The sequence below is a fragment of the Schistocerca gregaria genome, chromosome 1 (genome assembly GCF_023897955.1).
Source record: "Schistocerca gregaria isolate iqSchGreg1 chromosome 1, iqSchGreg1.2, whole genome shotgun sequence".
NCBI lineage: Eukaryota > Metazoa > Arthropoda > Insecta > Orthoptera > Acrididae > Schistocerca > Schistocerca gregaria.
The window spans coordinates 276,936,031-276,951,803 of NC_064920.1; the positions used below are offsets into that span (position 1 = coordinate 276,936,031).

General features: G+C 43.5%; 1 protein-coding gene across 1 annotated transcript in view; it reads left to right on the forward strand.

Moving 5' to 3' along the window:
- Positions 1-15,773, forward strand: part of LOC126340649 (potassium channel subfamily T member 2) — a 1,715,804-nt gene that overhangs the window by 1,346,161 nt on the left and 353,870 nt on the right. The window contains exons 7-8 of the mRNA XM_050001706.1: positions 595-669; positions 10,886-10,969. Of these exons, the coding sequence (XP_049857663.1) occupies positions 595-669; positions 10,886-10,969 (159 nt within the window). The remainder of the gene's footprint in view (positions 1-594; positions 670-10,885; positions 10,970-15,773) is intronic.

Consider the following 15,773-nt stretch of genomic DNA (forward strand, 5'->3'; position numbering starts at 1 on the left):
GCCGATTTTCTGTTAGAATCTATCATACTTGCTCAGTGTTGTATGTCTTATGTATGTTGACTAGTATTAGTCTTTCTAGCCACGTGACATTTCTTCTTTTTCCATTTATAGCCAAATTTGATGTTTCTTCGTTCGTCCACTCCACTATGACACGAATGTTGACACACAAAGACAAAATAACATCAGCAGAAAATAATTGACGACGTATATGGGACGGTAATTCTGAAATTATTACCTCTTGCCCATACCAGACGTTTGCTTTCAGCCTTCGAAAACCTGACGGAGTGTAGTTGTTTTCGTGGCACGTTCTTTAGAGATTACTTATTCACTGACTTGTTCAATGGCGAGGATGATTACTAAGGCAAAATATGTTGCGAAAGGAAGAAAATATAACGGCTGTTGACCATCAGACAGCTAACAATTGGCTCTTTTCGCTTTATAAAGAATCTGAGTATGTTGGCTGTAGTGATACTTTTTCACTCCAAGTTCAAATTTTAAAAAATGTTCATTTCTAGTAATTTGAAAGTATCAATCTTCTCTACGAACAGTGAGAAGCCTAAAATGAGCTTCCTAATTTGCATTTCCCTGTTTCAGGGAAATATCTGGCAGCAGCTGCTGTCCTTCCACTTCATCCTCGAACTCGTCAACACGATACCCTTCACGCTGACGGTAAGTCAATTTGCCAGAACAGCTTAGATCACTCCAACACGATACTGCTTGTTTTCTAAATTAATGAAAATGTAGACTCAGGGACCTAATGTTAAGATAAAAATCCTTTTTAAGTATATTTTTGTGAAAGACGTAGATAAAGAACTCACGATATAAAAAAATCATAGGTATATGATCATGTTAGTCCATTTGTTCGCTGCGCGCGGTAGCCGTGCGGTCTGAGGCGCGAGTTCTAGTCCACTCTCGGGTATGGGTGAGTGTGTGTTATCCTTAGCGTAAGCCAGATTAAGCCGGAAACCGCGGTCTTCCTGAGATCCCTGCCCGGTCAAGATATGAAGAAGGTGAAGAATATCTTCACTATAACCGTGAACCCTGCAATAGACAAAATAAAAATAAACAAGGTTAAGGCGACCAAAGATGTTATAGTGGATGTCACCACTGAACAGGACAGGCACAAAACTTTCAATCATACGAAATAAATAAAATAATTAAATGTGAGCCGCCCAAAAAGCGGAACCCTCTTGTAATTCTATACGACGTACCCACTGCAATAAATGAAAATGACATATATGAAACAATCAGTCAACAAAATTTTGAGCACATGAGTTTAGAAACTTTTAAAAATGAGTTCAATTTGCGCTTTAAAACTGGACCCCAGGACCGCGATATCGTGCATCAAGTTGCCGAGGTCTCGGTGGGCGGAGGCTTTCCACTATGGGTAGAGTATACATGGGTTTCCAGGCAATTGACGTGAGGGACTATTTAGTAGTTCCCTGGTGCCACAATTGTGGCGATTTGGTTCACATTCATAAACACTATGAGTGAAAGCCGGCTTGCTCCAGGTGTGGGGCCGAAGATCACACAAGAAAAACCTGCGGCAAAATGGGATATGTATCCCATGCACGCGGAGAGGTAAGAAAAGCTGTAACACCACAGGAAGAAACTGAGCCACCTACAGGATGCTAGAGCAAAAGCTCATTGCAAGAACTGATTGCGGCTGAGGCAATACCTACATACAGGAAGCCTAAACGAAAGGAAAGTCCCCGAGTAAAAGGTTGAGAGATGCACTAAGGGCCAGCAGGTTCAAGGAATTTTTACGAAGATTCACCAAGCCACAAACTGAAATAGTGGAAATGAAAGATGGATGTGTGTAAAGAGACCCTTGTGGTCAGACAGTTACTCCCTCTCCCTCAAACCGGGGACTAAGGTCGCTTGAAGATCTAGAACGACCGAAAGGGCATCCTGTGGTAGGAAGTCTCTCGGCGATAGAATATAAAGATACGGTCAGTGAAGAGAAAGTGCAGGTTAACACTGTGAGCAGTACAAGTTCGTCTATAAATCCATCTGCCCAGAGAGGTTTGGGCGTAGACCCTAAAAGGGTATACCCAAACCTAGAACATGCATTACAATTAGCGCGCCTGGAAGAGCCGGCTGTCTTCACTACAGCTCTGAGACATGTGGTGCGTGTTGGTCATGAGTACGAAAGGGACGTCACCTTCTCGGTGATGGAGGCTGTGGACAGAATACAGCTAAAGACAATGAATCTCCCCGCCGACTTCGGAGCCCTGCGAGACTTAGTTAAAAACGTTTTCGAAAGATGAAATGAAAAATTTGATTTAGATGAATTTATAATCAATCTGTCATCACAAATGGGAGACTAGCCCATGACTGGAGCAAAAACTGACCAGAATCACACATTAGAACATATTTTGCACTTGATCCATTAAACATAGGACAGATTAACTCACAAAATAGTAAGCTAGTCATGCAGGAACTCCGAAGAGTGATGGAGGAGAGGAGACTGGATGTGCCCTATTTACAGGAGCTATACTCCCAAGATGGGCTAATCCCCTTCGCAGCAGCCAACTTGCAGGTAATCCACAGTGAAGTGGAACCAAGAGCTGCAGTTATGATTACCAATAGAGCGCTGAGAGCTACGGTCGTTGCACAGTTCCCTGACGACCACTGCAATGTCGTGGAATTACAGTCACCTTTTTTAACATTAGAAACATGTACTTCCAGTACAGTAGGGGAATTGATGAATACACAGAAAATTAACACAAGTGACTACGGTCTTGCGGGGGCGCAGGTGTATCGTCACGACTGATATAAATTCGAAGTCCCTTCTGTAGTTCAGCGGCGTCCGAGGAGAAAAAGCCGAAGAGTCCATCATGGCATTACAGCTAATGTTAGTCAATAAGCATGGGTACCCCCCTGCCTATGCAGGAGGTGGGGGTGAAGGCACAAATATTGATGTTACTTTGGTGGCACCTACTCTCGTAACGAAGGTAACAGATTGGATGGTCTGGAATCAAGTCACAACCAGCGACCACAACCTTATTACATTTTCATTGGGAGACAGGGAATGGCCGGCCGGTGTGACCGGTGACCGAGCGGTTGTAGTCACTTCAGTCTGGAACCGCGCGACCGCTACGGTCGCAGGTTCGAATCCTGCCTCGGACATGGATGTTTGTGATGTCCTTAGGTTAGTTAGGTTTAAGTAGTTCTAAGCTCTAGGGGACTGATGACCTCAGCTGTAAGTAACATAGTGCTCAGAGCCATTTGAACCATTTGACAGGGAGTGCCGCTAGGACGTGGGGTGGGAGACACAGCTCAACTATAACAGGACTGATTGGAACCGCTTGGGGAGGGAGTGTGACATACCGACATTGCCAAAAGGTGATGACGTGGAGGGATACGCTGAAGAGCTGGTGGAAGCTGTCATCAGGGCGATGAAAGCAGCCGTACCAACCAGGAGAAGAGCAGTGGCGGCTTCCTCGTCACCATGGTCAGTTGAATTGGGACAGATGTGCCAGTCTGTAAGGAGGGCGAGGAGGTACTACCAGCGAAGTGTCGTCTGGGAAGAAAAGCAACGTTGGCTGCAAATATTCAGGGAGGCAAAAGAGCAATTCCAACAGGAGCTAAGAGCACTCAGCCTAGAAAGCTGGAAGAAATATGTTCAAAGATAATTGGCTACAGACCCATAGGGCATCCCGTACAAGTCTGTCTACTGACAGGGACGGGGGCCGGATGACGAAAACTTGGCAGGAGACTGCCGAGGTCCTCTTCCAGGCCCTGTTGCCTGACGATAGGGGGGAAGATGACTCTGAAGTGCAACAGCGAATTGGAAGTGAAGATCAACAGGACTGTAGGAGCAATAGTATGGTACACCCCTGTTGCATATCGACGTTAACGATATGGGCCTGTAATTTAGTGGATTACTCCTACTACCTTTCTTGAATATTGGTGTGACCTGTGCAACTTTCCACTCTTTGGGTACGGATCTCTCGTCAGGCGAACGGTTGTATATTGTTAAGTATGGAGCCAATGCATCAGCATACTCCGGTATTGGTATACAGTCTGGTCCAGAGGACTTGCTTTTATTAAGTGATTTAAGTTGCTTCACTACTCAGAGGATATTTACTTCAACGTTACTCATGTTGGTAGCTGTACTCGATTCGAATTCTGGAATATATACTTCGTCTTCTCTTGTCAAGGCATTTCGGAAGGCTGTGTTAGTAACTCTGCTTTGGCAGCATTGATTGTTTCTTGGCGCTAACATATTTCACATACGACTAGATTCTCTTTGGATTTTCTGCCAGGTTTCGAGAAAAAGTTTCGTTGTGGAAACTGTTATAGTCATCTCGCACTGAAGTCCGCGCTAAATTTGAGCTTCTGTAAGAGATCGCCAATCTTGGGGATTTTGCGTCTGTTTAAACTTGGCATGTTTGTTTCCGTTGTTTCTACAACAGTGTTCTAACTCGTGTGTACCAAGGACGATCAGCTCCGTCGTTTGTTAATTTATTTGGTATAAATCTCTTAATTGCTGCCGATACTATTACTTTGAATTTAAGCCGCATCTGGTCTACACTTATATTATTAATTTGGAGTCAGTGGAGATTGTCTCTCAGGAAGGCGTCAAGTGAATTTCTATCTGCTTTTTTGAATAGGTATATTTTTAGCTTATTTTTCGAGGATTTGGGGATTAAAATATTCAATGTCGCTACGACAACTCTGTCTTCACTAATCCCTGAATCGGGTTTGATGCTCCTTATTAACTCAGGATTATTTGTTGCTAAGAGGTCAAGTGTAGCACAATTTCGAATGATGTTTTATGCGTAACTCCGGAATTAAACATGTATTTTCTCCAACATATCGAGGGTAAATTAAAGTCAACTATTATCGTATGAGTCGGGTACGTGTTTGAAATCAAACTCAAGTTTTCTTTGAACCTTTCAGCAACTGTATCATCTGAATTGGGAGATCGGTAAAAGGCTGCAATTATTATTTTATTCGCGTTGCCAATAATGACCTCTGCCCATACTAACTCACAGGAAGTATCTACCTCAATTTCGCGACAAGATAAACTACTACTGACAGCAACAAACAAGTCGCCGCCAACCGTGTGTAGCCTATCCTTTCGGAATACCGTTAGGTTCTTCGCAAAAATTTCGGTTGAGCTTATATGCGGCTTTAGCCAGCTTTCAATGCCTATAACGATTTGAGCAAACTTAGCATAAAAATAGGGAACCGCGAAATGGACGAAATTAACACGTTCGGTTCCCGCGCCCCGCCAGGAGTGGAGCTCGGGGAGCAGCAGGTGGCCGAAGCCATGCCTGGCGTTTTCTGATCATCGGCGCCGTCTAGTCTGTGCTTCGTTTACTGTGCGGATCGAAATTGCCTCAGTCCGTGCCTGGCACTCTGCAGTGAATGTCAATTGCGATTTAGCTGTCGGTTTATCTTTCTACCATTTTCCAGTGAAACTTGACTAGGCTAGTGCATTTGTTTTCAGTTTATAGTTCTTTACCTTTTTGGGGAGGGGGAGTCATCAGTCTTCTGACTGGTTTGATGCGGCCCGTCACGACTTCCTCTCCTGCGCCAACCTCTTCACCTCTGAGTAGTACTTGCAACCTACCTTCTCAATTATTTGCTGGATGTCTCCCAATCACCGTCTTCCTCTACAGTTTTTGTCATCTACATCTCCCTCTAGTACTACAGAAGTCATATTCCCTCATGTCCTAACAGATGTCCTATCATCCTGTCCCATCTCCTTGTCAGTGTTTCCCACATATTCCTTTCCTCTCCGTTTCTGCGCAGAACTTCCTCATTCCTTACCTAATCAATCTACCTAATTTTCAACATTCCCCTGTTGCACAATATCTCAAATGCTTCGATTCTCTTCCGGTTTTCCCACAGTCCATGTTTCGCTGTCACACAATGCTTTGCTGCAGACGTACATTCTCAGAAGTTTCTCCCTGAAATTAAGACCTATATTTGATACTAGTAGACTCTTGGCCATTAATGCCCCTTTTGCCAGTGCTAGTCTGCTTTTGATGTCCTCCTTGCTCCGTTCGCCATTGGTTATTTGGCTTCCTAGGTAGCAGAATTCCTTAACTTCATCAACTTTATGACCATCAATCCTGACATTAAGTATCTCGCTGTTCTTATTTCTGCTACATTTCATTACTTTCGTCTTCCTTCGATTTACTCTCAATCCACATTCTGTACTCATCAGACTGTTCATTCCATTTGGCATATCATACAATTCTTCTTCACTTTCACTCAGGATTGCAATGTCATCAGCGAAATGTGTCATTGTTATCCTTCCACCTTAAACATTAATTCCGCTCCTAAACATTTTTCTTTATTTCTGTCATTGCTTTTTCGATGTACGGATTGAACAGTAGGAGGGAAAGACTACATCCCTGTCTTACACCGTTTTTAATCCGAGCGCTTAGTTCTTTGTCATCCACTTTTATTATTCCTTCTCGGCATTTGTACATATTGTTTATTACCCGTCTCTCCGTATAGCTTACCCTATTTTTCTCATAATTTCGAACATTTTGCATGTCGAACGCTTTTTCCGTCTCGACAGATCCAATGAGTGTATCTTGATTTTTCTTTAGTCTTGTTTCCATTACCAACCGCAACGTCAGAATTGCCTCTCGGGTGCCTTTACCTTTCCTAAAGATAACTTATCGTCATTTAGCACATCCTCAATTTTCTTTTCTATTCTTCTGTATATTATCCTTGTTAGCAACTTGGATGCATGAGCTGTTAAGATGGTTGTGCGGTAATTCTCGCACTTGTCAGCTCTTGCAGTCTTCGGAATTGTGTGGATGATGTTTTTCCGAAAGTCAGATGGTATGAAGCCAGACTCATACATTCTACACTCCAACGAGAAGAGTCGTTTTGTTGTGACCTCCCTCAATGATTTTAGAAATTCTGATAGAATGTTATCTATCCCTTCTGCTTATTTGATTTTAAGTCCCCCAGAAGATCTCTTACATTCTGATTCTAATATTGGATTCCCGACCTCTTCTAAATCGACTCCTGTTTCTTCTTCTATCACATCAGACACATCTTCCCCCTCATTGAGGCCTTCAATGTACTTTTTCCATCTATCCGTCCTCTCCTCTGCATTTAACAGTGGAATTCCCATTGCACTTTTTATGCTACCACCCTTGCTTTTATTTTTAGCGAAGACTGTTTTGACTTTCCTATATGCTGAGTCAGTCCTTCGAACAATCATTTCTTTTAAGATGTCTTCACATTTTTCATGCAGGCATTTCGTCTCAGCTTCCCTTCACTTCCTATTTATTTCATTCTTCAGCGTCTTGTCTTTCTGTATTCCTGAATTTCTTTAAACATTCTCGTAGTTCCTTCTTTCATTGATCAACTGAAGTATTTCTTCTGTCACCCATGGTTTCTTCGTAGTTAACTTCTTTGTACCTATGTATTTCTTCCAACATCTGTGAGGTCTCTTTTTAGAGACGTCCATTCCTCTTCAACTGTACTGCCTACAGATTTATTCCTTATTGCTGTATCTATAGTCTCAGAGAACTTCAAGCGTGCCTCGTCATCCCTTAGTGCTTCCGTATCTCACTTCTTTGAGTATTGATTCTTCTTGACTAATCTCTTGAACTTCAACCTACTCTTCATCACTACTATGTTGTGATCTGAGTCTGTATCTGCTCCTGGGTACGCCTTACAATCCAGTATCTGATTCCGGAATCTCTCTCTGACCATGAAGTAATCTAACTGAAATCTTCCCGTATCACCCGGGCTTTTCAGAGTATACCGCCTCGTCTTGTGATTCTCGAACAGACTGTTCGCTATTACTAGCTCAAGTTTATTACAGATCTCAGTTGTCCCAAGCCCATATTCTCCAGTAACCTTTTCTTCCACTCCATCCACTACAACTGCATTTCAGTCCCCCGTGCCTAGTAGAGATTTTCGACTCCCTTTGTGCACTGTTCTACTCTTTCAGTAGGCTCATATACCTTCTCCATTTCTTCATCTTCAGCTTGCGATGTCGGCATGTATACGTGAACTATCGCTGTCGGTGTTGGTTTGCTATCGATTCTTATAAGAACAACCATATCACTGAACTGTTCACTGTAACACAGTCTTTGCCCTACCTTTCTATTTATAACGAGTCTTACTCCCGTCATACAATTTTCTGCTGGTGTTGATATTACTCAATACTCATCTGACCAGAAATCCTTGTTTTCTTTCCATTTCACGTCACTGACCCCTACTATATCTAGATTGAGCCTTTTCAGGTTTACTAGCTTCTCTTCCACACTCAAGCTACTGACATTCCACACCCCAGAATGAAATTTTCACTCTACAGCGAAGTGTGCGCTGATATGAAACATCCTGGCAGATTAAAACTGTGTGCCGGACCGAGACTCGAACTCAGGACCTTTGCCTTTCGCGGGCAAGTGCTCTACCAACTGAGCTACCCAAGCACAAGTCACGTCCCGTCCTCACTGCTTTGAAAGTTAGGAGGCGAGGTACTGGCTGAATTAAAGCTGTGAGGACGAGGCGTGAGTCGTGCTTGGGTAGCTCAGCTGATAGAGCACTTGTCCCCGAATGGCAAAGGTCCTGAGTTCGAGTCCCGGTCCGCCACACAGTTTTAATCTGCCAGGATGTTTCATTGCACGCCCCGACTAGTAGTTGATTATTCAATATTTTTCACGTCGTCACCTCCCCCTTGGCAGTCCCCCCCCCCCCCCCCAGGAGATGCGAATGTGGGACTCTTCCGGAATCTTTATCTATAAAATAATTATTTTCAGCGGAATTTCGCACAAATTTAATTTTTGTAGACATGTCTCAAAACGGGCGTGAACTGAAGAGGAAATTGTTTCCTGCTGAAAGTAAATTTGTAATAAGTATAAATTAAAACGTGTTTTAGACGTATCTACAAAAATAAAGTTTGTGTGTAATTACGCTGAAAATATTTTTTATAGATAAGGAACGATAATTTGTAAACAAATGCACTTGCGTGCTGAAGTTTCACCACGGAATGGTATAAAGACAAGCCGATAGCCAAATCGCAACCGACTTTCACTGTAGAATGCCCGGGCACGGACTGAGGCGAATTCGACCCGTTCAATAAACGAAATGCAGACTAGACGGCGCCGGTAGACACGCTACGCGGGGCGTCGGCTGCTTGTTACCGGAGCTACCGCGACTCGCAGGGCGGCGGTACCGAACATGTTAAGGAATTCTGCTACCTTGAAAGCAATGTAATAAGTGGCAGGCAAAGTAAGGGAAATATAAAAAGGAGAGGAAATATAAAAAGGAGACTTGCAAAGACGAAAGGGTCGTTCTTGGCCATAAGAATTCTACCAGTATCTAACATTCGTCTTAATTTGAGGAAAATATTTCTGAGAATCAACATTTAGAACACATTAGAGAACCGAAGCGTTTGAGTTATAGTGCTGCAGGAGGATGCAGAAAATTATGTGAATTATGAAGTTCTCTGCAGAAACGGCGAATATTCAAAAATCCATGTTGGCTGCGGCACGCTGCACACCAAAAGCCGTGGTCTGTGGATGTACGGTGTGGGATTATAGGCCTCTGTTCCATCGAAGAAAATCTTAACAGTAGGAAGTACAGCACATTCCTGCAAGAAATATTATGTCTGTTTTTGGAAGAAATCCTTTAGGAACAAGCAACAGAATGTGGTATCAACACGATCGGTATCCGGCACATTTTTCGCTGATGGCTAGAAATGAGTTGCAGAGACAATTCCCATATCGTTGGATTGGACGTGTGGGAGATGTATCGTGGCCGGCTCGCTCGCCATTGATTTAGAAGTTAAAACTTTCTACATCGCCAAGGGAAGGTGTACCTTAGTATTTGGCACCAGTTTCAAATTGATACCTCTACCTTTCGTGAGAAAAATTGATCTTAGCAGATGCACGGAGAGATGGACAAGGTTCGAAATGGTTCAAAGGCTCTAAGCACTATGGGACGACATCACTCCTCTAGACTTAGAACTACTTAAACCTAACTAACCTAAGGACATCAACCACATCCATGTCCGAGGCAGGACCTGCGATCGTATCAGCAGCCCGGTTCCGGACTGAAGCGCCTAGGATCGCTCGGTCATAGCGGCCGGCATTCGGGGAAGAAAGAAATATGTTGGAACCACTAACAGGAAGAAGCTGCAGGACGTATGTTAAGATATCTGGGAACAGTTTCCGGGATACTAGAGAGCCCTGCAGAGGGTGAAAACTGTAGGGGAGTGCAAAGATTGGAACACATCCAACACATATTTGAGGACGTTGGATGCGAGGGCTAGACGTTGGTACGGAAGAGAATGTCACGGTTTGGGTACATGAAAGCACTCAAAAGATTAGGAAAAAAGTGATTTTTCACACGCCTCAGAAAGCACCGACAAAGACACTCGCTCACGCCGATACTGAGACGAGTGGAACCCAGACGTCGCAGTTGACTCTTTTCGATGCCACAATATTTGTAGATTGGACGTAGCAGGTGCGCGCTCCCTGCCTCTCCACACACAGCTGCTTTGTTCTCGTGACGTATAGCTCTCAGTCCACAGCTTACGTTGCACCCCGACGGACTTATGACGTCTGACGACATTCCAGTTGTCTGAAATTGGCTCTGTTGCATTCGCTTGGTAACGGAAGCGCTCGCTCTCCAAAGGAGCAGATACCTGCGCTCCAGTTTCTCAGAAGTTTGCTTGATCTGTGCGATGTTCCCCATTTTTCTTTCATCGCAATGGAACCTTGTATTAGACGGGTTACTGATACCTGTTCCCACCAGACATTAATTTGGTTCTGTGATGAGTGTACATTTCAGGCGATTATGTTTTCTTTTACGTATAGTGTGATGATATGCTCCCACCGACAGAACAGAAAGCCTCATTTGCTGTGAATTCATGTCTCTTTTTGTATTTCAGCTCCTGTGGCCGCCACTGCGCAACCTGTTCATCCCGGTATTCCTCAACTGCTGGCTGGCCAAGCACTCCCTCGAGAATATGTTCGTAAGTATCTCTTGTACTGATACTGCCTTATCTTTATCCAGAAAAACTAACCACTCTATAGTTGATGATACCGACAGGTAACTTCATTAAAAATTAATCACTTTTTAAAAAACCACACTATAATTTCAGTGAAGATCTACCATAACATCAAATTTTTTATTGTAAATATAATAAAATATTATTCTAGTTTTCGCTGATTATTACACATTTTCCCGAGAACAATGATTAGTTTGAATGTAACATGATTATTCAGTCTTTCTTGTTTCCTTCTTCTTATTCTCTTCCCAAAATCTCTTCATTCTTTGACTGTATTCCTATTTCCTTTCCTCTGACCGTATTTTGCCTGTTTTCTTTCTTTCTTCTACTTCAAATTTCGTATTCATAAATTTGTTTCCGAATTTGTCTCTTTTATTTATCATTTCCCTTCTAATCCCTGCTTGTTTTATGTCTCCTCCTATTCCTTGAAATCAACTGGTTCTTTTGAATCAACTGTTTACCTTCTTATACTTAAATACTTATTTATATTTCGTTAATCGTTATTTTCTCTGTTGAACTCATAAGATCAAAGGGTATACTGTCCACAGCACAAACATTCTGCTCTTTAACCTAATAGTGTTAAAATACATAAAATAATAAAACGTAATTAAAAGAGCAGAACATTAACATGTGATTCTCAATGACGGCACATAAATATTATAACAGTTAATATCTATTATAGTTTTAAATATAAAGAAATTGTAACATTGAAAGGAGGAAGATCTAAACATAAATTGGGAGGACTTGTGCTCGGAAAATACAGACGAAGAGAGAAGAAGGTTAAACGTTTTGTGAAATTTGGGAGGTAACGGGCGAGTCGTCTCGCCCTGAAAATTTAAAGTCGGAGTAATCAGTGGCCGCACGGACCACTCGGTCAGCCGGGTCCCGGCAGCAAACTCGTGGAGAAGTAGTAGTATGTGTTCAGAAGTGAATCTCGAGAGCTATGTTGTTGTTCATAACTAATTACGTGAAGTAGGAATCTATTGTTTCCCTGTTATTCAACTTATATTTTATTTCATTGCTGGACCATCGACACCCATAAGTGTTTTGCTTAAATATACCGCAGTCTCAAATGTACGTCTACTATCGTACTCACCATTTAAAGTCGTTAAGATAGTACCTGCAGATTTCATTTAATTGCAAACTTTCATTGATAAATTTATATGTTATTTATATGTTATTTATATGTTATTTTATATGTTACATTCATAATTCGCAATTGCCGAGTGATAGAAACCTTCGTCATTCGATTCATGTGTGTATTCTTATCATATACTGTAGACTCAGCAGTATTTGGCCTGTAATGCGGCAACTACGCTTCCCAGCCCCTAGACAACGAAACCGGGCCAAACTTTTAATATTTCAACGTTGAGTCGGAGGGTACGTAGTTGAGGGCCACCACATCACCATTTCATTTCAATTCTTTTTAATTAGAAAGCCCGCAAAGTTCAGAGTGTGGAGGTAAACGAACAGGTCATGTAGGTAAGTGGGTTGTAATGTGAAGAGGAGGTAGGAAAACGAAATGAAAAGGAGACCAGAATGTATAGCATGAAGGCGTAAAGAATAGGGAAATATGGAAAGGGGTGGTAGTGCTTGACACGGGACAGAATAGGGAGGCTAGAGTTAGTGCTGATAAAAAAAGGTAAAGTTTGTGGTACAAGCCTGCACCGTGCTGTTGACCTGACAGCAGGCAGTGTGCAGCCATTCTTCGCCGCGGCACTAGCAGGTGGAGGGTGACGAGTCCCTCGTTCCAGCCGCCTTTTACCACCAAACTCTAGTACCGGTGCTTCGTTGAAAGCAGGCTTATCGGACCTAAGACCACCTTAGAGTGAGTGGAGAGAGCAAAATTCGCCACTCGTACTCGGGATTGAACGAGTAACATCCAGGACCTTAGTCTAGCGCTGTGAGTGCTAGACCACTACGGTTGCAGCCACAGGTGATAGGATGTACAAATATCCGGACGGTTTTCATTGCGTTGGGATCAGAGTCGGTTAAAATTTGAATGGGAGAACGTATGTGAAATGTGTAGGTATAAGATGGGCGGAATGTGTTGGTATAATTACGGTAGTATTCCAGTCTTACGGATTAGAAGGAATGTGACGGAATTCACTTTTATGTATTCTGTAGTATCCGTACTACCACATACAGAAAAGTCGTTGTTTTTCGTTGTTACCAAAAATTTAGAAAAGTTCCTGACCAATTTACTCCAGACTTTGACACGATACTCTAATAAACGTCCGAAAGAACATGGGCTACATACACTCATTTTTAGGAAAAGCAGTACACCTTTAACTACTAGATATAGGACGTTCATATTCACAGAACATGTATATTAGTATTTTTTACAGAAATGAGTTTCATTTGAACCATATTGGCCAGCGGGTTCAAGGTCAATACTAATATAGCGGCACACCACCTACCGGTAAGATGTGTCTATGGCTCTCGTTGTCACTATAAATCTATGGTAATGGATCAGTGTGCCTTGAATAAACTTGCAGGATGCCTCTCAGATGTCTGCGTGGACGGTACCATCGAATCAGTGAGTCTGAAAGAGGGCACATTATTGGCATAAGAGAATGTGATGCATCTATCCAGGAAATTGCTGCTCGCGTGGGACGAAGTGTTTCGGCAGTGAAAGGGTTCAAGAAAGGCCAGGTCACACCACTCTGACCACCGCCAGAGAAGATTGACACCACATCCGAATGGCATTCCAGGACAGATCTGCGCCCCCTTCGGATCTGGCACAACAGTGGAACACATCGTACTCCATCAGGGATGACAGTCTGTCGCCGTTTAAGAGGGCATGGGTTACGAGTGCGTCGTCTAATTCTCCGCCGACCTTGGTCGAATGTGCAAAAATATGCTAGACGGCAATGGTGTGTAGAACGACGTCACTGGGGACAGGAATGGCATCATATAATGTTTTCAGATGAATCCAGGTCCCGTTTGCTTGAAAATGGTGGCCTCATTTTGGTTCGCCACATACAGCGAGAGCGGCGCCAAAACAATGGCTCTAAGCACAATGGGACTTTACATCAGTCATAAGTCCCCTAGACTTGAAACTACTTAAATCTAACTAACCTAAGGACATCACACACATCCATGCCCGAGGCAGGATTCGAACCTGCTACTGTAGCAGCAGCGCGGTTCCGGACTAAAGCGCCTAGAACCACTCGGAGAGCGGCGCCACATTGACTGCATTCGCACATACGAGGTGCATTCAAGTTCTAAGGCCTCCAATTTTTTTTTCTCCGGACTGTAAAGAGATAGAAACATGCGCATTGTTTTAAAATGAGGGCGTGTTTATTGTCAATACGTCCCAGAATGGCTGCACCGTACGGCAGATGGAATTTTACCGCCAGAGGCGAGAATGAGAACTGTTTTAAATACTTAAAACGGCGACGTTTTCCTTACTTGAACAGCGTGCAATCATTCGTTTTCTGAATTTTCGTGGTGTGAAACCAATTGAAACTGATCGACAGTTGAAGGAGACATGTGGTGATGGAGTTATGGTTGTGTCGAAAGTGCGTTTGTGGGTGCGACAGTTTAATGAAGGCAGAACATCGTGTGACGTTAACGGAAACAACCTCGGGCTCGCGCAAGCAGGTCTGACGACATGATCGAGAAAGTGGAGAGAATTGTTTTGGGGGATCGCCGAATGACTGTTGAACAGATCGCCTACAGAGTTGGCATTTCTGTGGGTTCTGTGCACACAATCCTGCATGACGACCTGAAAATGCGAAAAGTGTCATCCAGGTGGGTGCCACGAATGCTGACGGATGACCACATGGCTGCCCGTGTGACATGTTGCCAAGCAATGTTGACGCGCAACGACAGCATGAATGGGACTTTCTTTTCGTCGGTTGTGACAATGGATGAAACGTGGATGCCATTTTTCAATCCACAAACAAAGCGCCAGTCAGCTCAATGGAAGCACACAGATTCACCGTTACCAAAAAAATTTCGGCTAACCGCCAGTGCTGAAAAAATGATGGTGTCCATGTTCTGGGACAGTGAGAGCGTAATCCTTACCCATTGCATTCCAAAGGGCACTGCGGTAACAGGTTCATCCTACGAAAATGTTTTGAAGAACAAATTCCTTCCTGCACTGCAACAAAAACGTCCGGGAAGGGCTGCGCGTGTGCTGTTTCACCAAGGTAACACACCCGCACATCAAGCTAACGTTACGCACAATTTCTTCGGGATAACATCTTTGAAGTGATTCCTCATGCTCCCTACTCACCTGACCTGGCTGCTAGTGACTTTTGGCTTTTTCCAACAATGAAAGACACTCACCGTGGCCGCACATTCACCAGCCGTGCTGCTATTACCTCAGCGGTTTTCCAGTGATCAAAACAGACTCCTAAAGAAGCCTTCGCCGCTGCTGTGGAATCATGGCGTCAGCATTGTGAAAAATGTGTACGTCTGCAGGGCGATTACGTCGAGAAGTAACGCCAGTTTCATAGAATTCTGGTGAGTAGTTAATTAGAAAAAAATCGGAGGCCTTAGAACTTGAATGCACCTCGTAGAGCGCCAACTGAAGGCCTTATGATGTGGAGTGCTGTTGGGCTCAAATACAAATCACAGTTGGTGATTTTCCAGGGCACTGCGACCAGTGTCACCTACATGAATGATATCCTGAGACCCGTACCCATACCCTTTCTGCACAACACACCATATGCCATTTCTCAGCAAGACAGTGCACGACCACGTGGTGTCATGGAATGTCAACTTTTTGCCCTGGCCCCCCAGACCACCTAACTTGTTG